This window comes from Larus michahellis, chromosome 1, assembly GCF_964199755.1.
Source record: "Larus michahellis chromosome 1, bLarMic1.1, whole genome shotgun sequence".
In the NCBI taxonomy this organism is placed as follows: Eukaryota; Metazoa; Chordata; class Aves; order Charadriiformes; family Laridae; genus Larus; species Larus michahellis.
In genome coordinates, this window is record NC_133896.1 from 56,945,265 (window position 1) to 56,968,625 (window position 23,361).

General features: G+C 52.2%; 3 protein-coding genes across 8 annotated transcripts; 2 read left to right on the forward strand and 1 right to left on the reverse strand.

Annotated features, from left to right (window-relative positions):
• Positions 1–841: 841 nt before the first annotated feature.
• On the forward strand, positions 842–11,986 carry SOX10 (SRY-box transcription factor 10). 2 transcript variants are annotated; one of them, XM_074579260.1, is made up of 4 exons: positions 842–1,147; positions 2,335–2,790; positions 8,830–9,095; positions 9,489–11,986. In XM_074579260.1, the coding sequence occupies exons 2-4, from the start codon at positions 2,381–2,383 to the stop codon at positions 10,202–10,204; spliced, it is 1,392 nt and encodes a 463-aa protein (XP_074435361.1). In that variant the 5' UTR covers positions 842–1,147; positions 2,335–2,380; the 3' UTR covers positions 10,205–11,986. The 2 variants fall into 2 exon arrangements, with proteins under 2 accessions (XP_074435361.1, XP_074435370.1); XM_074579269.1 differs by lacking the exon at positions 842–1,147 and having other exon boundaries at positions 2,225–2,790; positions 9,489–11,980.
• Positions 11,987–15,133: 3,147 nt separating this feature from the next.
• Positions 15,134–19,275, reverse strand: POLR2F (RNA polymerase II, I and III subunit F). 2 transcript variants are annotated; one of them, XM_074579277.1, is made up of 5 exons: positions 19,188–19,275; positions 18,943–19,012; positions 18,638–18,768; positions 17,003–17,074; positions 15,134–15,321 (listed from the first exon to the last, which is right to left on the reverse strand). In XM_074579277.1, the coding sequence occupies exons 1-5, from the start codon at positions 19,205–19,207 to the stop codon at positions 15,231–15,233; spliced, it is 384 nt and encodes a 127-aa protein (XP_074435378.1). In that variant the 5' UTR covers positions 19,208–19,275; the 3' UTR covers positions 15,134–15,230. The 2 variants fall into 2 exon arrangements, with proteins under 2 accessions (XP_074435378.1, XP_074435386.1); XM_074579285.1 differs by lacking the exon at positions 15,134–15,321 and adding an exon at positions 16,036–16,257.
• Positions 19,276–19,289: 14 nt separating this feature from the next.
• C1H22orf23 (chromosome 1 C22orf23 homolog) lies at positions 19,290–23,232 on the forward strand. Of its 4 annotated transcripts, XM_074579347.1 has the most exons (7): positions 19,290–19,479; positions 20,014–20,076; positions 20,469–20,654; positions 21,127–21,261; positions 22,429–22,529; positions 22,865–22,940; positions 23,036–23,232. In XM_074579347.1, the coding sequence occupies exons 1-7, from the start codon at positions 19,383–19,385 to the stop codon at positions 23,107–23,109; spliced, it is 732 nt and encodes a 243-aa protein (XP_074435448.1). In that variant the 5' UTR covers positions 19,290–19,382; the 3' UTR covers positions 23,110–23,232. The 4 variants fall into 4 exon arrangements, with proteins under 4 accessions (XP_074435448.1, XP_074435427.1, XP_074435433.1 ...); XM_074579326.1 differs by having other exon boundaries at positions 22,865–23,229; XM_074579332.1 differs by having other exon boundaries at positions 19,298–19,747; positions 22,865–23,221.
• The last annotated feature ends 129 nt before the right edge of the window (positions 23,233–23,361 follow it).

Below are 23,361 nucleotides of genomic sequence, written 5' to 3' on the forward strand. Positions count from 1 at the left end.
GTTACAGGTTTGGTGTTGGTCTATACCGGCCCCGGTGATAAAAGAAACTGAAGAAGCCAACTACCAGAGGCATCTGGGAAGGAAAGCGAGCTAGAAAATGGAAGGTGTGATGGAGAACATCCTAACCCATTGAGTGCTGAAGTCCTTTACGTGTCCCAGTGCATGAGCAGCAAGAATGAGGATGAGTATGAGAGTCCTTCTCATCAGGAGACCTCCCTTTCCTCGTGAGAAACCCCACATTTGCCTTCAGAAGCAACTCAGCATGTCAGAAGAAGTAGAGCCTGCTTGTCTTGGCAAGACCCCACAGAGATGAACATGTTGTGACAAGCTCATCCTGAGGGTGCAAAAGTCCTAAGAAGGTTCAAACTGGTATCCACTGTCCAGCAGCATGGTATTTTCCCTGGATCTGATGTCTTCCATCCTGAGGACATCCCTGACCTCCTGCATCCCCTTCCTCACTCCACAAACTCAGGTCTGAATGAGGGTACCACTCTGGCAGCATCTTGACCCTGGGGTCCCAGGTCAGTTTGTTGCAGCACACGAGGCTTCCTGTGAGACCCTGTGACGGAGACCAGGGACTCATTGGGCACATGGGGAGCACCAGACCCTGCAGGATCAACCGTGCTAGCAGGGGGAAGGAAGGGGATCCCAGTCCTGGGGTGCACACCCATCTCCCCAAACCACCTCAGACCCCTTCCAGCACCCAGCCACCCCAAACCCCCGTGGGGCTGAATCCTCCAGCACCATCTCTGGGGTGGCCACAATCACCAAGAGCAGCCCAACACCGGCGGCTCTGGTGAAGAAGCCAGCACCGGGGGAAAGTGGGGAACGTGCCAGCAGCTGAGGTGGGGTGGGGGGCTGCCCGCATCCCCTCCCCGCCGTCCCCAGCCGACCATATTCTGGCTCTGAGGAGTGCTTGGCTCCACCTTCCGCCCTTCCCTCCCCCGGTGCTAAGCAGCAAAGCCAGCTAGAGACATCCAGCCGGGGTATTAGTAAAAACCAAGCCTCCCTCCAGGAATGGCACTCGCCTGAGAGCCTCCCCGCGCTGCGCGCCCTGACGCCGCCGGGGCTGGGAGGGAGAACAGGGGGGCTATTGGGATACAAATCACAGCCCTCGCAGGATCTGCCCGGCACACCGGCCAGCCACGTAAGTTTTCCTACCTGAGCTCGCTCTCACACGCGCCACACATTCACTCGCGCTTTTTTCCCTGCTACTTTCCCTTACTTTTTTCAATTTCCCCAGAGAGGGTCCGTGTCACCCTCTGAAGCCGGAGGGATAGCAGCCCTTGCTCTGTGTTGGCTCTTTTTCAGCTAAGCCAGAGGCATGCTTTTCTATCACTTCTTTTCTTCTTTTTTTATTTTTTTAAATTTCTTTCTTCTTTTTTTTTTTATTTCTGGATGGGGGAAATAGAGAGGCCTTTATTTTTAGAGGGTTTCTTTCTCCAAGGCGGGGGAACTGCTGCACGGCGGCAGGGACTTTTAGAGGTGACTGCAGACAGGAGAGAGGAGGAGTGTGTGGGGCAGGCAACCCAAAGCCTTGGCGTGTCTTGAAGTTAAACTTGGTTTGTGTTTGTACCTGTATATATATATATACACATAGATGTGAATGTGAATGTGAATATGCATACATACACACAGACAGGTGTGTGTTGGCGATGCGATTGTAGATGTATTTTAAGTCTTTGGTTTATGAGCTGCATGAGGAGGGTGAGGGATGGGGTGTCCCCGCAGCCATCAGGGTCTTCAAGTGCGGATCCGGGGCCCGGGCTGGTTCCCTGCCCGGTGGTGCCGCCCGCTCAGCTTCCTCGGTAGCTGGGATATAGGTCCCTTCTGGATTATCAATACGGTGCCAGCGCTCCCCCTCCCACGCCTCCCCCCCGGCACCGCGCTGGCATTTCACCACACTTCTTTGAAAGAGGGGGGCACTTCCCCACACAAGTTTTGTGGCCGTGCCCCCAATCCTGCTCCCCATGGGGAGCTGCGCCTGGGGAAGGATGGTCCATGTCTCTCTCCTTTCAGGTCCCCAGCCCCCCTTATCCTCCTTGCCGCAGGCCCCTTCGCACATGTCAGCTCCAGATGATTGCGGAGATAGGGAGCGATATCCCAATTAATCAGGGGCCCTGACCCATCCCCACCCCCATCGATCACGGGTTTTGCTGTGTGCACGGCAATTGCTTTGCTTGCGCTTTTATTGAGCGGCCCCTGTCTCGTGGTCAGCTCTTCGGAGAGCTTGGAGTCCCTTTCAGATTTGGTGGTTTCTTCTCCTTTTCTCTCTTTTTCCCCCCCTCTTTCCTTTCCTTCCTTTGTTTTTGTCTTCCTCCCTCCCTTACCCAGTGAGAAGGACACCAAGAAGGAAGAGAGATAGGACTTAAGAGCGACGATGGCTGACGACCAAGACCTTTCAGAGGTGGAGATGAGCCCGGTGGGCTCTGAAGATCACCACTGCCTCTCGCCAGGACCCTCCATGGCGTCAGACAACTCCCCGCACCTCACCGGCTCTGGCAACGGGGAGATGGGGAAGGTCAAGAAGGAACAACAAGACTCGGAGGCGGACGACGACAAGTTCCCGGTGTGTATCCGCGAGGCGGTCAGCCAGGTGCTGAGCGGCTATGACTGGACCCTGGTACCCATGCCCGTCCGGGTCAATGGAAGTAACAAGAGCAAACCCCACGTGAAGCGGCCCATGAATGCCTTCATGGTTTGGGCACAGGCTGCCCGGAGGAAACTGGCTGACCAGTACCCACACCTCCACAACGCCGAGCTCAGTAAGACCTTGGGGAAGCTCTGGAGGTAAGAGCAGGCGGGCGGAGGGGGAGCGTGAGGGCTGAGATCCGGAGGTGTCCGGGAGAGGACTGTGTGGTCACGCAAAAGGATGGAGACTTAGCAGGATGGAAGGGGTGTCCCTTGAGGGGACTTCCTTCCCTGCAGGGAGCACCTCGCAGGAGGCACAGTTGGTGACTGGGGAAGGAGCGGTGGTCGGATGTAGTGAAGGCTTCCTCAGCAGAGCTCATCTCCATCCTAGGCAACAACCCTTTCCACATGCTTCCCACTAACTTCCCCTGTTGTTCCCAACTAGGACAGTCTCGTCCTGGTCCCCTCCTGCCCAGCTGCCAGGGCAGATCTTGTTTTCTTGGCTCACCCTCTCTGTTGGGCCAAGTTGTGCACTAGCAGGAACTGGGCTGAGCCCCATCCAACTTAACTCACTGGTGGCTGCCTCAAGCCTGTTTGAACTCAGGCCCTAGTGCCAGCAGGGGTTATTTTCCACGCAGGGCTGCAGAGCAAGCGGGAAACCAAGTTACAGCTGAGGAGGAAGGTCAGGGGAAGGGAGCCAGGCGGCTAGAGCCCCGGACCCATCCTTCCCAGGACGGTCCCAGGTTTGGCAGTCCATACGGGTGCAGCGATATCACAGAATCATAGAATGTGTTGGGTTGGAAGGGACCTTTAAAGGTCGTCTAGTTCAACCCCCAGGATGGCGGGGGGGGGCAAGCACAGACCCTGCTAGAAAGGAGGGCTGAGACTTAGCAAAAAAGGAAGGGACCTGCAACAGCCCCAGCCTTAGCAGGCGCTTTTGCAACATGCTGGCTCAAATCATCCCCCTCTCCCTTTGCACCCAGAGAGTCGCCCTGCCTTCTCGCTGGCACACACGCGCTTTTCCCTCTGGCACCACCAGTTTGTTGCGCCCGTTTTCATCTTGGCTTCGTGCAGATCCCCGGGTCCTTTACGTTCCCTCCCTGACCCACTCCTCCTTCCTCCGGCAGACCGACAGCCTGCCCCGATTGATCACAGCCAGCCCATGGACGTGCAGAGAGTCGTCATGCCCAAGCCAAGTGTGTCGGGCCGACCGTGCCACGTCTTTCCCATCTGATGGTCTCTGCCGATAACCCCATCAACCTGTTATAAACACCTTCTGCCACAAGTCCCCAATACTGTCCCCTCCCCGGCCTCGCCTTGCACCAACCAACGCAAACCAAGGCTCATGCAAATGCGCCCTCTCATTCTCTCTCCTGCCCCAGTGGCGTTTCAGGGAGGAAGCCCTCAACCTTGGGTGGGCCAAGAGATATTTTTCCGAGCAGAAACAAAACACAGCCCGTCCAGCAGCTGATGCCAAGGTCTCCTCGTGGCTTCAAACCTCCTTGCTCGCAAGGAACCGAGCCCTTGGGCGTTAGCTTCTCCTTCTGCTACAACAGCCCAATTATCCTCACCCAGCAGTGTCTAGTGTAACACCAGCAAAGGGATTTCTTTGGGAAGTCAAAGGCAGGGTGCAATTGCAGATGTCTCATCTGATGCTCTTTCCCGCTTTTTTCCCCACTGCCTTCCCTTCCCTTTACCACGGCACTTGCTCCCGCCTGGGGCTCTGCTGCCAGCCTCTGGCCTGTGAAGCTGTGCTGGAAGGGGGTGTGCGTTTTGATGGGGGGGGTACGGGGACGACTCACCTCTTTTGTTCCCAAAGTGTTATTTCAAAGGTATCGTTCCTTTATTGCAAAACATTGCCAGGTTTTAGAGCAACAGCCTCCCTCCGGACCCTGCATTTCCCTTGAAAATACAGCAGAGCAGTGAAACCTTCCACAGGTGTCACAATCAGGGCGCAGGGAGACACAGCCCCCAGCCAGTGGCCACATTCATGCACCCGACTGCCTCCCTGCTCCCAGGGCATGGCTCCCGCCGCTGGCCACATGGGACTCGGAGGAGGGGGACGCTGCTGCCGGATGAAGGTCAAGGTCCCCGGGTGTTTCTTTGGGCACCATGCGGCCAGGGAGCGTGGGTCAGGTAGAAGGGCTTGCAGGATCAGGCCTGGGGTTGTTGTGTGCTGCTGGGTTTGCCGTAAGGCTGCTTTGATTGAACACATCTCCTCTCCCAGCGTCCTTAATGCAGGCTGCGGCTCTCCAAGCTGCGTCAGCCCCTATGGGGACCATACAGCAGAGTAAGCTGGGTTACGTGTGCAGTCGGTGTCTGGTCTGGATAGGATCATGTGCGTGAGTCCTTCTGTGAGGCTGGGGCTGGGGGGGAAATATCAGCCCACAAAACTTCAGGGGAGGTGGCCCAAAGGTTACCAAGATAGTAGCCCCGAGCCTCGTCTTCCAGCCATATTACAGTTGGGTCTTTCTCCATTGAGGTTCCCACTGCCCTCATCTATGCTGTCCCCAAGGAGCTACACCTGCTCCTACGCGCCCGTACAGCTGTGAGCAGCCAGGGTGAGCTCTGGATGGCTTAATCTCAAACATTTGACAAGGGTCCCTGCAAAGGGCCCTGGCTGTTCGCGCATCCCCATCCTTACATGGTGGCCACCCAAACCCTACAATCTACATCACTAGTCACTCTGGAAAATGTGGGTTACTTCTATTTCCACGTGAGCTGCCCTGAGATTATACAGGTAAAGGGCACGTTAGGCAGAGAGACAAGCACTGGTGAGCACAGACACACCTGCAGATCACCATTAAACCAAGCATGTCCCCAGTGTTTGGCGCTGGGTGGGGACGGCAGAAGTTGGGAAATCTTCTTGAAAAGCAGCTAGCAGATTGAGCGATAACCCCCGTGCCATCCCTTGTGCTCCTCTGCAAAATGGGCTTGGGCTTTTTTTATTATTTACTCTGGCTCTGTGCCGCCTCTACGTCCTCCGAGGGCCCCAGCCCTTGTTGGGAAGGGCTGCAGGACATGCCCCAATCACCCCAAGTGTGCTGCCAGGGGGCTTATGGCCCCATCCACCTCCCCCAGTCTGTGCCCACTTAGGGTGCATGAGGGGTGCAGTTGACGAACCAAATGTACTAAAAAAGAAGAGAATTTTTCCATGCTCGACGGTCGTGAAATCTCGCCTTGGCTGCTTTCCTTCCCCGGGGTGGGACAGGGAGCAGCTCTCAAATGGAGGCCAGCTGCTGAAAATGTCGGCATGACTCTCAGCCAAAATGCCAGCCAGCACCACCTCCGGGGCTGAAAACAAGCAAGACAGGGGAAGACGGGAAGGAAGGCTCGGTAGGGAGGAGCGAGGGGACCTGATGGAGGGATGGGGGTGGCAGCACCTAGGCAACAGGGGTCCACAAAATCCGGGACTGCGGACGTGCCGGAGAGCCCGCCCGGCTGCTTTCTGCTCCCAGCCAGCCCTCGCCTTGCATCAGCCCCGATGCCCAACGCCATCTCTGTACTGACTCATCGGCAGCTGAGTCCCGGCATAGGGTCAGGCCTGTGGCCATTGAGCCAGTCCCTTAGCACGCAGTTCGGCGCGATGCCAGGCGGCAGAAGGGGAGGCTGCAAGAGGAAGGCAGAAAGATTCTAGCCCTTCTTCCTCCTCCCGGAGCAGGGCGCTGGATGTTTGCCCCTCTCCCCTCGGCTCAGGGTTGTTGGGGAGGGTGGCAAGGGCTCGGTTAAGCCCCATGAAGGGCTTTACTCTGTGATCCATAACTTCTCTGCCCGTGCGAGATTCCTTTGCATTATGGCCTGGGGAGCGTGGGGGGCAGGAGGGGGAGGGCAGGAAGCAAGTGAAATCCAAATCCCCCCAAATCTCCTGGCCTTTGCCTGCTCGCACCAGTTTCACTTTGCTAAAGCCGATTTGAGCTCTGATCCCAGCGGGAGGGAGGAGGGAGCAGGCAGCCTTGGAAAGGAGAAGGCAAAGACACAGGGAGAGGACTTGCCGTTGTCCCGCTGGTGGCACTGCCCATGGGCTGCTGTCAAGGGGAGGGGAGGTGAGGCCCTCGGGCACGGCTCCTGCACAGCCTCGAGCGGCTCTGGTTCACGCCATCCACGAGATGAATCTGGGAGGCTGAGCTTCGGTCTCCATGGGAGGCTCAGTCTGAGCTCACCGTGTGGTATGCCCTGCAGATCAAAGCTGGCTGTGCAGCCTACAGCCCCCTCGCTCTGAGAGGTGCCCACATAGAAAGAGACTTTTCATTCCCAACCACAGCATTTTTAGCACCATCTGGGCTGGGAGTGCAGGGACGCCGGAGCCTGGCTGCTTTGTAGTGAAGTGTCCCAGGTTGCGAGGCTGCAGGTCTTGTCTCTCTTCTCCATCTCCCATGGAAAGGGGGTGTTCTGCAAAGATGAAGGTTTTGCCAAGGCAAGGTCGCCTCCCAGTCCACGATGCCTACAAGGGTTGGCCATGATGCCTCTTTGGACCCCTTGGAGGGCTGTCTGGAGCAGCACAGGCTGAGGGATTAGACCCCTCTGGGACGTGTGAGCATGGTGTATGGTGGCAGGAGGGAGACAGGAAAGCTGGTGTTGGATTCATGGAGGCTCAATTGCTTTAATCTCCGGGATTAAGGCAGTGGAGGAATGTGGTGAGTGGCTGCGACCTGCTCAGGCTGCCTGGAGTGAACCCAGGTCAGCACTGTAACGGGCTCCAGCCCGTGCCACACACCTTCTGGCTGCTGGCCGAGGGGATGCACAAGGAGCAGGGGAAAGGGGGTGCTTCGGAACCAATTCATTACTTGCTGGTGACCCCTTTGATGCCCTGCCAAATAAATCTGTGTGTTCCTTGGGCCATGTTTCCTCTTCATCTTCAGTTTTTCAGGCCAGTTCTGGCCTCTGTATCTTCCTCAGTGCTTAAAGCTTAATAGAATTGGCCACATTTTAGTGCTAAGGGCCTCAAGGGTACCAAGGTGGTGGCACAGCCCCATCCCCAGGTAGTTCTTTTTTTGAGGAGAAAAAGGCATGGACATCTCATAAATGGAATATTTTTTGCCGTTTTGGAGCCCTGCCATGCCTAACGGCTGTTGGAGTTGCAAGTCACGGGAAGACGGGTCCCTTCTGAGAGCACTGATTTCTGGTTGGAAGCAGGACGGCCTTGAGTCACAAGAATATTTGAGGGAAAAATCATAAAATGACACTGAAGTGCTTCCAACCAAGACACTGCTAAAGGCTTGAGCAATGATGTTGATCTCATCTTCAAGTGCTCTGAGACATCCTGCCCGCACATTTCACCAGACTCTCTTCGGAGAGCCTATCTTAATTAGCGCAGCCCATGATCTGGCAAGAATACAGAGAAGGAGCTTACATTTCTGCAGTGCCTTTCATCCGGAGACCAAAGCTCATCTATTTCTACAAGGCTAGCAACCTAGGAGCTAAATTTTTCACAACTGCTTGGCTAAATTCAAGAAGGGCTGGTCCTTTGTGCTTCAGCCTTTTGCATTATCCATGCCTAAGGTGAGCAGGAGCTCCAGGAATAGCAGAATACATTGTTTCCTCCCTTTCAAAATTTTCTGTAATTCCCTTCTAGGATATTACAAGACGTTTAAAGGCCCAGTAAGGTTCACGCAGCAACAAAAGTACTGTGGAGCCTGCACCAACAAGGCTCAGTAGAGCCTCAAACTTGGAGCAGAGCTTATGGAAGGGTAGGAGGTTAAACAGGAATAAATACAGTCTGGGGAAGAGCAAAAGACATGTGGGAGGCAGCACTAGAGGTAGCAAGGGCGCGCCACACTACCTTAGTCTGAAGGACGACCCCAACTACCCTTAATTTGCCCAAAGTCTTTGAAAGCAGTTTCTCCGGCCTTATTTTACAAGGCTACGAAAGGCTGTGCTTCGCTTTTGGGCAATGATAAGAGAGGGTGTTGAACTTACTGAGGTGAGAAGCATCAGGCAGCTGGAGAAGGGGGATCCAGCGCTGGCAGCAGCCAGTATCAGGGCTTAATGATTAATGAGGAGGAGGAAAACATTGTTGTCTCCACTGAAACACTTCCAAGCTCTCCCTGTTGTTCTGGGAAATACCCTCAATGGGGCAACACCCTGACATCTGGATTTACACGCCGTGTTGCATGATGCTGTGCATAGGTGGGGTTTTTTTCTGACGTACCTGCCCCTCTCCTTCCCCTCTTCTCTTCTTTACCACCCTGGCCTCTGCAGGCTGTTGAATGAAAGCGACAAGCGGCCCTTTATCGAAGAGGCGGAGCGGCTGAGAATGCAGCACAAAAAGGACCACCCCGATTACAAGTACCAGCCCCGCCGGCGGAAAAACGGCAAAGCCACGCAGGGCGAGGGCGAAGGCCAGGTGGAGGGGGAGGCCGGCGGGGCTGCCGCCATTCAGGCCCACTACAAGAACGCCCACCTGGATCACAGGCATCCCGGCGAAGGGTCGCCCATGTCCGATGGTCATCCAGAACACTCCTCAGGTGAGTCCCTGGTCTCCATGAACCTACCAACAGGTTACAGCCAACTCGGAGGCTCAAAAAAGACAGTCACCACAGCGAAAGCCTTAGTGATGTGGCTCACACCTTGCTCGTGACCCAGCTCTGCTGGAGTCAGCAGTACAGGGATGTGCCTGACTTTCACAGGAACTTGCAGTCCTCTGGTCAGGCAAGGTATTGTTGCACCCTCCCTCTTTTCCCATATGACACAAAAAGGTTTGGTTTTGGCTGGCTGTTTCTCTCTCCCTCCGCTGAAGTCTCCAGCAGCCAGCTGCTGGCATGTTGGGAGGAGTGGAGCCAGCATGCATATGAAGCCCAGGCATAAAGCCGTAACTCATTTCTTCTCTCTCTCTCCTCAAAATGTTTTTCACATTGCAGGTCAGAGCCACGGGCCCCCTACACCTCCTACCACCCCTAAGACCGAGCTGCAGGCAGGCAAAGCCGACTCCAAAAGAGAAGGGCGTTCCCTGGGGGAAGGCGGAAAGCCACACATTGACTTTGGCAATGTGGACATCGGGGAGATCAGCCATGAAGTGATGTCCAACATGGAGACCTTTGATGTCAATGAATTTGACCAATACCTGCCGCCCAACGGACACGCTGGCCACCCAGGCCATGTTGGGGGCTATGCAGCAGCGGCAGCTGCTGGCTACGGCCTTGGGAGCGCCCTGGCTGCAGCCAGCGGACACTCTGCCTGGATCTCCAAGCAGCATGGAGTCTCCTTGTCCACTGCCACTTCATCGGTGGTGGACTCCAAGGCCCAGGTGAAAACGGAGGGGTCTGCCCCTGGAGGTCACTACACCGACCAGCCCTCCACCTCCCAGATAGCTTACACGTCCCTGAGTCTGCCCCACTACGGTTCGGCCTTCCCCTCCATCTCCAGGCCACAGTTTGACTACCCGGACCACCAGCCCTCGGGACCCTACTACAGCCATTCCACCCAAGCCTCTGGCCTCTACTCTGCCTTCTCCTATATGGGACCTTCCCAACGTCCCCTTTACACTGCCATCTCTGACCCTGCACCCTCCGTGCCACAGTCCCATAGCCCCACACATTGGGAACAGCCCGTGTATACGACTCTCTCCAGACCGTAGGGAATGGGGAACGGTGACCGAAGCAGCGACGGAAAGGCTCCGAAGAATCAGCACAGGCAGAAGAGCCTCCGAACTCCGAGGTCACTCAGTGCCATGAAGCCACCAGAACCCACTGAGTATACAGAAGTGCCTTTCTTGACCCCGGCTATCGCTGGCTCACCGGCCTAGAGGAAGGTTTTTCGTCCTTTCGCCCTTTACCAATTTCACGCAGGCCACGGGACTGGCTTGCAACACCTTATTGGCCTTCTAGATGAGGAGGATTCTAGACATGGAGTGACTGGTCTGTGGTGGGTTTCGTTGTGTGCACCCTGGACTGTACGATGAGAGAGACTGTCCTTTCCTTCCCCTCCCCAAACTGCTCCAGGGAGTTGCAAGCATTTCCAACAGGCCACAATGGCCAACACTTTGTCACCTGCTGCGGGTGAAGGGTGGTTGCTCAGCCTTGGTGAACGTGTTATGGGAGGAGTAGTAGGGAGGACGGCACGGCCGGCTTCCTTGCGCTCAGCGTCGTGCAGCAGTCCTGCCTACGATTCACACATGCATGAATCTTGAACCCCGTTGGAAGACCAGCCTATGCTTGCTTCCCTGCTGATTTCCCCAGCTGCATCCTAGCTTTTTTCCCCGCCTCTTCTCTCCACCCTGTCTTTGTTTAATCCCACGCTCTTTCCTGCACAGAGATTTTAAGGCTTGCCTGAACAATGCGTAGGACTCGGGAACCGCATTGTTGGTCTTAGTGTTACTCATATCGCAGCCTGCGTGTGCATGCGTGTTCATGTATGGAGGTGCAGGAGAGGTGGGGAAGGACCAGTGAATCATTAAGGTGCTGTGGGTGAATCCTCCTTTCTTGCAATTACTCTATATCGTTCATTTATGTCTGGCATTTCTGGCATCTCAGTCTTTTCTAATCTCTTCAGTATCCCAACCAACCTCTGAGCAAGCTTGGTCCTTGCTCTTCCATGTCTGACTGTGCCTGCCTGAAACGAAGGGGCACCAAGAAAGCTACTATGCACTTGCCAACACCCCAAGTTGATTCCAATACTCTCTTTGAACCCCCACTCCAAACTCAGGCTGATGGGGTGTGCCTCCCTGCTCGTTTGTTCATCATGTCTTCCAGTCATCAACACCTCCCTCCTACCTACGCTGAGGATGGAAAGATACTCCTGTGGCTTTACGCAAGGTAGATACGCACCCAATCTTGGATGAGCGTAAAGAAAAGAAGCCTATTTAGGTGCAAAGGAATTTGTTTTCCTCTTTGGGTTTCAAACTGGAAGCGACCAGTTCTCACAGTCAGATCAACCTCCTTTTTTCAGCCCAACACCTGAGGACAGTCTGCTTACTTCTCCTTTGTCACCTCCAGGACTGGGGTGGTTTGTCATGCCAAGGAGTGAACTGGCACAAAAGTTGCTGCAGGAAATGATGACTCCTGGCAACTGATTGCAGAGACATGTTGTGGGACCTTCCAATGGATATTCCAGTCTAGAAAGATAAAATATTTTGACCAAACGTGGACTGTGATCGGTGCCGCTCTATCCCTCTGCTGATATGACTGTCAGATGCCTTTCCTGCCTCCCTTAGCTATGGATGACTTATCCTTGTGGTGTCTGAAAAGATCATGTAGAATGTTTGCTCCTTGTACGCATGTAACCTCTTCCAGCCCTGCCCCCTTATTTATGCAAGTAGCACCTTCCTCCCCCACCTCCCTTTCCCCAGTCTCTATGCTGTCCTAGCACCATTAACTTTGCATTAAACATATGAAATAATAAACTTAAGAGTTTCATTTTCATGTGTCTGGGTTTTTTTGACCTCTTTCCTGCAAGTCTCTATTATTTCCCCCAGTAAGCGCGTGATGGGTCCCACCACCACCACACAGATCCTGTGCACAGCCTTCCTCTGCCTGTCATGGAGAGGATACAGGCAGAATTCTGACTGGCTTTACCAGACACCTTCACAGAGATGAAACTCATCTTCTGTTCACGCCCCAGCTCATCATTTCTTCAGTGATAAACGTAGTAACACTGATTTCTGTTCTTCAGCTAAGATTCAGCGTGTGCCATTAAGAGCGCTGTTTTGCATGTGCTTCACCCAAGAATTTCTTAGTGTGATTGTTCATGCTCTCCAGAATAGAAGCGTGGGGTTTCTCGTCTTGGTACGTCATCACCAGGTGGCAGATGATGTACCTTCAAAAAAAAAATTTCCCCACATACACAAACTTGTGTATTTTTGAAGCAACCATTAATTTTGCTGTAGAATGTAGAACCATTAGTTTTGCCCCTGGCCTTTTGCCTTCCACAAGCAAGAACCTAAATACAAACACTCGCACACAGAGAGTATACTCAAGAATAGATGTATACATCTTCTTACTTGTTGAAGAAGACATCCTGGGTGTACTCAGGTCCTGGGAGGCTACATGAAGATGTTTGGAAAGAAAACGTACAGCAGATATCGGTCTGCTTAAGAACATCTCTCAAGGCCAATGGTAGCAAGGTGGGATCCAAATTAACACAGAGACTCCACAACAATTACAAATTGATTTCAAAGGGTTTCAGTGCTGACGCATGTGATCGATCCAGTGAGTTTGTGTTCACTAAACACTTTCTGTGTGAGTAGAGTAAGCAGGACGTCTAGGAACTGTGGAACGTGTTCAAAGCTTTTTAAAACTCACAGCACTATTTGGATGAAGTCCTCTACAGGGCCAAGAGCATCAGCAGCAGAATGGCTTAATGGATCTAACAATGGTGATGCCAGCTAAATTGTTCCATGCAAAATAGGACTGTGGCCATTCACTGGAGAGGAGGATAAATCTCTACCCCAAAATTACAGGCTGTGGGAAGAGTGCAGAAGGGAACTCCTGCACTGCCGAGCAGGTCAGGAGCATGTGTGGGGAACAAGGGAAGCCATGGCGGAGTTTGGGGTAGGAGAGCTGATCACAGGGGTGGGAGAGAAAATGGACATGATGTGGATGAACGGAAGAGCAGTAAAAGAAAGTTCTTAGCCACACATAAGCGCCGTTCTCCGGCTCTTCAAAAAACAAATTAAGAAAGCAAGTGGGCTCTGCCTCAACCATTCTCTAGTGGAAGGGGATGCCTCCTCACAACTAAGACAGGGCTGAAAAATGCCACTGGTAACAGAGGGGTTAACCACTCCTCCTGCAGCCTAGCAGTGGCTGGCCCGCATCCTTCCCTATCCCTTTAATCGTATCTGATACAGATGCAAGGCTGGGGAGGGGAGGCTGGTAGGAAACAAAGAATCCATTTAAAAAAAAAAAAAAAAAAGACAAGAAAACGACCCCCGCGCTCCATGGCGGACGCCAAAACGATTGCACAAAGGCACCATTTCAGGGCTGAAATTTCACCGCACCAACGTGATTAAAGGATTCCATGGAGGGTGGGGGGAGAAGGCTGAAGGCCACAGTGCTGCAAATTAACCTTTTCTTGGTAAGGACGGCCTGGACCAGGAAGCATTTGTGTTCCTCACAGTTGACCCCCTTCCCACACCTGCAAGTGTTTCCACATTCCCTTTGACCTGTCATTTTGCTGAGGGACCCATTCAGCTCTTGCATTACGACCTCCAAAACCTCTGATGTGCACGCCAACAGAGGAAGGATGGACTGGTGCTTTTACAGGGAGCAGTAAGAGAATGACATTCATGGCTGGTTATATGAGCTGAGTTCCCAGGCAGGTGGATATGAACTCCCTTTGGGACATGGATGCTCATGTGCAGGCACTGACCACACATACAGCATGGAGAACGCTCAAGCTGTATCACAAACTAGTTGGAAATACTCTTCCTGGATCAGCATAAAAAGAAAAATTAATGTAAAGCAGAAATCATAATTGAGGTGCACCTTCCACTTTCTTCTCTTTTAAAAAAAAGAAAAGAAAAATTCTGAGAGCAATTTTTAGTAAGATAATTGAGAAAGACTCAGTGTGTTCCATCCAAGAGCTCAAATCTTCCTCATGCAGAGCAAGACCCTTGGAGCACAAGGATGAGAAATGAAAACAGGCAGTGGCTGGCTGGAAGCCCGTGCAGATTGTAATGCATCCACCCAGCTCTTGACTTGAGCAGTAACCTCCCCGCACATCAGAAGTGAGAGTGCAGTTACCTGACGGGGACAAGTGACTGATCTTTCATCACACTGCAGATTAAAGGAACTCTAGGATTTAACTACTGCTGTCCCACCATAAGAACCAAGAGTATGTAAAACTGAGATGGCTTGAGAGCACCCACGCACCCAGGACCACCAGTTCTGTGACCGTGTGTCACAGAATGACTGTATGAGGAGCAAGTGCAGCAAGAACCTACAACTACCAAGCTGGTGGGATGGCAAGTGGCGACTGCGCTTCCGGCTGGGGCAGTGCCACTGAAAGGGGATCCCCACTTCTGATAAGCAGCAGGAGCAGAGAAACAATAGGTGATTTGATGAGAGCTGCTCTACGATACTCCTGAGAAGCCCCAAAGACAGCCCTGGCCAGAGAGGAAACTGGGGGTTTCCACAGCAACCTGCTCAGGGCACAAAGGCTCAACTGTCTAGGGGGAAGCAATGGAGGTGTCTGAGCACTCCCGTTTTAAGAAGGGACAAGGGTGGAGGGCTGGAGTCTTTCTGAAGCCAAAGTACCTGCAAAAGCATTTTTGTACAGCAGGAGCTTAATTGGCTGTCGGTGCTATAACCAGGGAGGAGCACTGCTGGAGGAGGAGGAGGAGGAAGTAGTTACTGCAGTCTTTAGCCTAGCTAAAAGGTAGGGCCTTCATAGGTGAAAAAAAGCTGCAAGAAAAGCCATGGCACTTGTCTCCCTAATCTTACTTATAGCCCATGACACAGAAAGAAATAATAATGACCAAGTTGGTAGGGAGAAGTAAGAGTCTTCTCTTGGGCACATAAAACTGAGATAAAAGAGAAGGTGGGAGAAAAAAAACCCAAACACATTAAACTTAAAACGGGAAGGTTTATAGTTTATTTACACAAATATAAACAAAAATAGAAACATCTCTGGAAAAAGAAAGAACCAAATCAATGGATGGAGGTTGATCAGTCTGTGATAATTAACTCATCCACACCCCAGTCTTCATAGCTCCCATCTGGTAGGTAACGACGGATGATTATGGGGATCTTGCGTGCTCTGAAGGGAGGACAGAGGTGAACAGAAATGCCAGAGCCATCTCTATACCACTCCAGCATGCAATGGGAACTGAGGTGTTTGGTGGCTTCAGTAAGCTCATCAGGTTTAACTGAGACACCCGTGTGGCACCAGTGATTTGGTATTTCATAGTAAAGGGAAGTCCCAACAACCTTCTTTCTTTTGTAGGTGCAAAGCACTGAGCACCCTTAGACGTGAAACAACCAAAGGCCTACAGAGGTTGAGCCCTCTGTTGCTACTGCAGGAATTGGGCCCTGTGATCTGAACCCACTATGAGACAACATCAAGCATCTAAAATAGATACAGGGAAAAAAATTTCAAGGGACTTGAAGAACAAATCCAATTCTTGTTTGATGAAAGATTTTTCCCCACAAGACACTACAAAAAGTGGCAGAATTCTGAGAACCTTCATTTCAAACCGGCATTTACAGAGTATTTTGCACCCTGAGAGCATGAGTTACATTTTAAGAGGGATATATGAAATATGGACTATTCATGTATCAAAACCCAGTACAGCTGGGGTGGAGCACAGCATCTGCTAACAGTGCTTCCAATTAGAAAGCAAGAAAGTGCTGAACACACTTTAACTTAATGGAAGTAGATTTAAGTCAGCAGAATGTAATCAGACAGTCTGGAATCTAACCAGGGCATCAGGTTTCAACCATATCAGACTTGAAAAGTAATACAACTTCTTTAATGATCACATTCAGGGCCATTGCTTTCCCAGTAGCAAACCAGCTCCCTCATGCCAAGAATTACAACTGAATTTTGGCAGAGAACAGGATGCCACTACATTTTGTCACACTCTGACTTACTTTCTAGAGCTCGTGCTCAGACAGTGACCAGAAGCGACTCAGAGTGAGCTCAGAGATCTGACAGGAATATGACCTAAGGAGCTTTTGGCACTGATAAAGGGAGCTGTAAGAGACATAAAATCTGCAAGAGCAACTGCAATGCACTGAGAAACTAGGGTAGCAGAGGGACAACTCAGTTCAAGAACAGGGACTTAATCAGTAACAGAGTCCAGTTGCTCTGCTTGAAGGATACCTGCATGTGATCTAGGTCACTGACCACATAGACAAACTGTGGGGCAGCAGGGAGCTCTGCTATGGAAAGGTGGACCTGTCAGTAGTCATCCAAAAACTGCCTCTGCTACAGTCACAAGGAATTTATTCATCTTTCTGTAAGCAGGGAACATGCCTCCCTGCAAGCACAAGTAGTGTGCAAAGGTGTGGAAAAAGAACATTCTTAACAGGGTGTCCACACCACCAGCCTTACCCTTGTTTTATTTTTTTTTGCCTGCACTTCATTTGAACACAGGTCTGTTCAGACGGCTGCTTCGAATCAATTCCACTCAGGGAATTAAAGTGATTCCAGAAAGATGAGGACCTTGGGTTCTCATCACAGAAATAAACAACACTCAGACTCTGAAGTAAAAAAGATCAGAGCACTCCTCATCGTCAGTACTTTGCATGAGCAGCTAGGATGGGAGGGAGCAGGTGTGGAGAAGTCCCACGGTGAAAAAGGGGAGGGCAACTGCAGGGCTCACTGTTATCAAGGGAAGATAAGTTTGTCTTTGAATAAGCTGCTAAATGCTGGGATGAGGAGAGGGCTACTGGCTTTACGGAAATCAATACACTCACTGCGAAAGTCTGGGACTTACTTGAGTTCCTTCATGGCAATCAGCAAGGGGTCTGTCTCTCCTTCCAATTCCACCATCACAGGGGCACACATCCTGGAACCGAACATCAACAATCATTTCAGCAAACACACAGAGAGAAGAAGGACAGCTAAGCACGTGCCTACCCATGTCACCTGGACAACGGCCAGTAAAGTAGGAGGGTGGGACCCCACCTGGGCAAATCTAACTTGCTGTCTTATGCACTTCGGGAAGAAAATTCCCTCAGGTGGTTACAGACTGAGCTTTTACTGGAATGTTCTTGTTCCATCGCTCAGCCTCTGCTGACCAGCTGGTTCTCAAGGGCTAGTCAGATCCACATCCTTCTAGTCACCCTCTGCTGTAATTAAATGTGAGAAAAAGAGTGGTTCTAAAATTAATCCAATGAAGAGGGTGAAAGCACTAAAATGAGCATGCCTCCTACAACTCCAGCACATCTCTCATATTCCCATTTGCTCACACCTTATGGGCTTTATCTGGGGGGAATCGAGGGGCTTTACGATATGCTTTACCTCTAAGAAGAAAAAATCAAGCATTTTGCAGAGGGTTGTACCAGCAGAGCAAACATGGTTGACGATATCCACCCATTAGACAGCAGCAGCAAAGAAAGTTCACGTTATGCGTGGATAAGGCCACTGGGGGCTGCTGCTGGCCTAGGTTCAGCACCGAAGGCAGAATCTGTAGGTGAAGCAGAACCAGGCGCCACAGTGTTTGCGATTAAAGGCCTGGCACGGGCTCATCTTGCCTCCCCCACTTTTCTGGCTTTCCACCAGTTGAAAGAATGTGCGCAAAATAGCTTCACAGAGTGAAGACTGTGCAAAAAAATAGCTTGGCAAAGTGACAATTAAGGCAAGATCTGATCACCACCTATAAGCTTCTAAACGATGTAGAAGAGAGGCATCATTTTAAGGGTGGATGTAACCAAGATGAAACTCAGAGACGTGCTTTCAGACAAACCTTGCCACAGCCTAATAATCTTGCTCATAAGGCAGTTTTTCAAAAAGCACGAAACTTTTTGATATGTATTATTAAAACAAGTCTAGACAGATACATGGATGAAGTTGAGAGCAGCCAGCCTTCAGAGCACTTAAAACAGGATTTAAATGGTATTACCTATTATAAAAGAGGCCCCACCATTCCAAATACTTTTAAAAACTTACAGCTTGCCACAACGCAACTGCACTTAAAACAGATTTTGTGTTGGTTACTCCATTCCCAATTCCTACAGCTGAAGATATTCTGGACATTGGATTTTGCAAACCAGTTCTGAGCTTTCCAGCCCAGACTGGCTCCCTTACGAAAGACAGAAACCTGGATCATCTTGACACATTCCCTATTCATTTTGCCTGTGACCTAGGGAAGTTCATTGCAGCTACTGAATGCCCCTCTCTCTAGGCACAAGCACCACAGTCTCAGCCAGGGAGCAATACAGAGACTTCACATGCAACTAAGAGCTCCATGGTCCTGTGCTTCAGTGTTGACCAAGATGGTGGTCTGCAAGCTCAGCAGTCACGTAAAGGATTACATGAGATCCAGGAGTTCTTAAGGAAGGAGGAAAGCAGCTTTCATTGGGAAGGGAGAAACTGTGGCAACGCTTGAGACACGGAGTGCAATACTCACGCTATCTGGAGGGCGCGAGTGCCCAGGACTCTGGCTCGCTCATATTTGGTCATGTAGGGGGTAGTGATCCGCTTCTGGTTCGCCTGCTGCCGCTCTCCTGACGGGAGGATTTCCACGTTGTCCTGTCCCTCCTGAGGAAAGCACACCGGCGCTGCAGCTCGGCTGTGCCCACTCCCGAGGCCCCGCGGTGCCGGGAGAGCCCCTTCAGCCTCCCCAGCCACTGCCCAGCCGGGTCGCCACACAGGCCTGCGCTATCGGCAGAGCCTGCCCGGGCCGAACGACTCGGTGGTCCGCGGGGCACCTACCTCCTCCGCGTTCTCCAGGTCCTCCAGCCCTTCATCCTCCTCCACATCGTCGAAGTCGTCCCCGTCAAAGCTGCGGGAGGGACACGCACGTCGCGGGCCGGGCCGGGCCAGGCCTGGCTGGGCCGCCCCGCCACGGGCTCCCCCCGACCCGACCCGACCCGACCCGACCCGACCCGACCCGACCCGACCGCCGCCTACGCCTTCCCTTCCCTTCCCACCCCGGCCCGAGCCGACCCCCCTCTCACTTGTCCTCGTTGTCAGACATGTTGCCTCCCCGCTGCCTTCCTGCCCGGCGGAAGTAGGAACCACTTCCGGCTGCCCGCCGTGACGCCACCGGAAGTGCCCCGGCGGCGCTGTTGCCGGGGCGACGCGCCGCCGCGCTGCCCACTGCCCCCCCCGGCTCCGCGCTTCCGTGCCCTCCCCGGGCGCCGCTTCTCTCTATGGAGACGTCGGAGCCCCGTGGGACACCGGGCCGCGGAGGGGGCTCGGCAGCGGGGGTAGCCCAGTACAGCCCGGCGACCCGGGAGCTGCTGAGAGGTAACGGCGGAGCGGGGCGGGGCTGCTCGGGCCTCCCCGTACCCCGCGCACCGGCGCCTCGTCCCCCGCCGCCTGAAGTGAAGCGTCCCACCGCCGTGGGCTGGAGCAGCTCTCCTGCGAGGACAGGCCAGAGGGAGCTGGGGTTGTTCAGCCTGGAGAGGGGAAGGCTCCGGGAAGACCTTACAGCAGCCTTCCAGTACTTAAAGGGAGCCCGCAGGAAAGATGGGGACAAACTTTTTTAGCAGGGTCTGTCGCGATAAGACAACGGGTAATGGCTTTAAACTAAAAGTCAGAAGGCCTTTTTTAGATTTAAGGAAGAAATTTTTTACAATGAGGGTGGTGAAACACTGGCACAGGTTGCCCAGAGAGGTGTCAGATGCCCCATCCCTGGAAGCATTTAAGGTCAGGTTGGATGGGGCTGTGAGCAACCTGATCTAGTCAAAGATGTTCCTGCTCATTGCATGTGAAGTTGGACTAGGTGACCTTTAAAGACCTCTTCCAACCCAAACTATTCTACGATTCTGTGTTTTTCAGTGATGATGGAGGAGACGAAGCTGACGCGTTTCCAGAGGCGGTACCTGATGGACTGCATGAAACGTGAGTGATGGCCCTCTCGCTCTCCTGCCCAATGCTGTGCTGTGGTGGAACTTTTGCTGCTCACCATGAGACAGGGGCAATTGCCCACAGCCTGCTTCGGTGGGCAAGTGCTTTGAAACGGCAGCATCACTCCTGCTGACACGTGGAGACTTATGGGGCAAGGCGTCCTCGAGGGTCATCCAGGGAACAAGACACAATAGCATGACTTGAACCACAGTCTATCTCATGTCAGCATGTACCAACACCCAGGGCGAGACATCTGTGGCACCCAGGGTCTTTGCTCATGGTGCTACAGTGGTTCAACAGGCAGATCTTCTGCCGGCAGTAGCCCAGGGTCATCCATCTAGGCTTCTCTCTGTCTGACTTACCATTATTTTTGGATTGCTCTCCAGGAGGAGATACCCTGCCTCTCCAGTGCTACCCCACATCCTGCAAAAAGCCAGCGCCTGCAGCGCCTGCTTTCTCCCCAGCAGTTTGTCAGCCGAGCAGGCTTTCAGCTAAACCGCATCTCCGACCTGCCAAGGTCTGCCAGGCAGGAGATGCCTACACGCGAGAGAAATTCAAGCCACAGGCAAGGCGTAAGTTGGCAAACACCACTAATGAATAAATGATACTGACTGCTCCCTCTCTTCCCCATCTGTCCATCCCCTGCCTGCAATCTCAGCAGCTGCAGGGGATATCTTAATTGCTCTTCGTCCTCACGCTTTCAGTCTTCAAAGATGATTTAAAAATGGATCTCTGAGGGAACATCTGCTGTAAGTTCTTGCTGACTTCTGCCTGCAGGCTATGGTGGTGACAGGTGATAGGGACTCACAGTCCTTGCATAAGAAGGGAGCTACAGAATTTTGTAGCTTATAAATGTGAATCAAACCTCTGATGTCAGTTTGGTTGGCTCTGTACGCCCGTGCAGTGCTTGCAGTTCAGTCTGGGGATGGGCTGTTGTTAACGTAACGCTTCCTGTGGCATCATTAGCAGGGAAGCGGTGTGGCCAGGCTCCTCCCTGAGGAGAGACAGGCTGACAATAGTTTATTTCCCCCTTGGCACTCACAGGAGATTTGGAAAAGGAGAAGCAGCGGCTCCAAAACATCTTAGCGACAGGGAAGGATGTGGTGGAGTGCAACGTGAGACAGACGCTGGTTCGGACAAAGGAAGAGGAGATACCTGAGCCTGACCGGTTTGAAGAATGTATGTCTTTACGTACCCTGGAGGAAGACAGGCGGGAAGCCTGGGAAGCCAGGCTGGGGTGGCAGGCCGTGTCGCTGGAAACCTGAAGCCCATTGCGGATGAGGCACAAAGCCCAGTTTCCAAGAGAAAGGACGTGCTGCTGTGATGCTGTGATCCAGTCATCCTCACAGAGGTTTGCTGGCAGACTCAAGCTCCCTGGGCTGCCCGCACAAAATGAACTCTGCTGGCAGGGGAATACCCTGGGGATGAGCAGAGTGACCTGGGCAGGAAGCCCAGGTACTGCGGGTCCTTTTTCCAGCCAGCAGAACTCAACATAGACTAGGATGCTTGCCAGCCTGACCATGGTTTGGGCTGTTTTCTTTCGGTCCAAGATCAGGGCAGTGACACTAGCAAAGCTTAAATGTCAAGCAGAATTTCATGCAGTCATGGACTTTGGCCTGCAGAGTATTCTGTGATGGCAAAACCCTGCTTAATACCTCTCTGTGCTCAGATTTTCACCGTGTCTGTGTACACCCCAGCCAGGCCTTCACTAGCCAAGGCAGCACAAGGATGCGCAATGCTAGAATAACGTGTGGAGAAGGGGTGCTTTGGTCCCTGCTGCAGGGAAGCCGCTATGGCTGGCTTCACATGTGCTTTGTATCCTCTAAAACTTGTCGCAAGCTGAGTGTTGTCTTTGGCACGTCTGAAATAGCCATGTACTTTGTACTGTGGCAGTATTTGGACCAACTGGCTGCAGGTATGTGCTGCAAAGCAGCAGCTAATGCTCTGTGCCTGTGTGGGGGAAGATGGTTGTGGTCACTGGGTGCTGCATTTCAACTAATGAACCTCAAGGGCTTTAAGCAGGTTCTGTCTCCATCCACAAATGGGTTAAATTGCCCAGAAGCAACAGAGAATTGTCTGTACGAAGAAAACTAGAAAGTTACCGTTCCTGCAAGATGGGGAGCGGTAAGGAAATGAACAGGGGGGACATTTCTGATGGCGTAAGGGACTAGTGATTTATTTTGCTGACATAAGCAAGATGAGTGTTAACAGCAAACACCACCCTTCTCTTGGCGGGACCAGTGTTCGAGCAGAGCTAGGCAATTGTGGGTTCAGATCTAGACAGAAATATGTTTTCTTGCCTTTCGTCTGAATCCTTTCTCCACAGTTTTTTCTCTTATCTGTCAGTGGTGAATGAAGTTCAGGAGAGGAAGGAGTTCCTGGCAGAGATGGAAGCTCTAGGACAGGGCAAGAAGTATCAAAGTATTGTCCTCACTGAAATCTCACAGGTACGTGAGGGTCCTGGTGGCATTAGCTGTAAAGTGTGTGGAGGGAATCCTTAGCGTCCTTAAGAGACCTTAAAGCAGAGTCTCCTCCAATACCTGAGCAGGGAAGGAGGTAGAGAACCTCTGCCTCTAGAGAAGTGTTCCCCTTCATGGCATGGGAAAGGAGTGAATTTTTGGGGAATGGGGGATAGAGGTTTTCAAGCCCTTTTTTCAATCTCTGCGTGTAACTTAATGAGGGAAATAGAACCTTTGTTCTTGGGGCTGGCAAAAGAAGGGAAAAAAAAAAAAGCTGCCATCATGCTCCCCCTGACTTAGCCCTTCCCCTTTGTCCTTTGCAGAAAATGCGTGAGATGGAGATCATTGACAAGAAGAGAAGTGAGGAAATGAGAGAGATTATGACAAAAGACTTCCCTGGTGGGAAGTCTTTTTTCCCTGCTGGGAAATCTGATCCCCTGGACTAGGCCAAGGGAAAAACACAGGTGCAATTTGTTCCCACCTCTTCTTCCCAGACTCTTGGCATCGGAGTCTCAAGGGCTGCTCTGTGTCTGTGCCTGAAGAGACGGCGGCCCCACCTGTTGCCTAAAGCCAGGAGCAATTTGTTCGTAACTGGTAACAGAAAAAAGCTGTTGTAAAATCATACCCACGCACTAGATCCCTTCTTCCTCAACAATATTAAAGACACAGCAGCGGCCACCAAAACATGACAAAGCAGAGCCTCCTTTTGCCTATACAACGCTTCAGAGCGCAACAATCCACTGATAAAAAGGTCACTCCTTTCCATCCACCTAGAGGTGGAGGTTTCTTGTGGCAGTGTGATGATAACACATGTGTTACG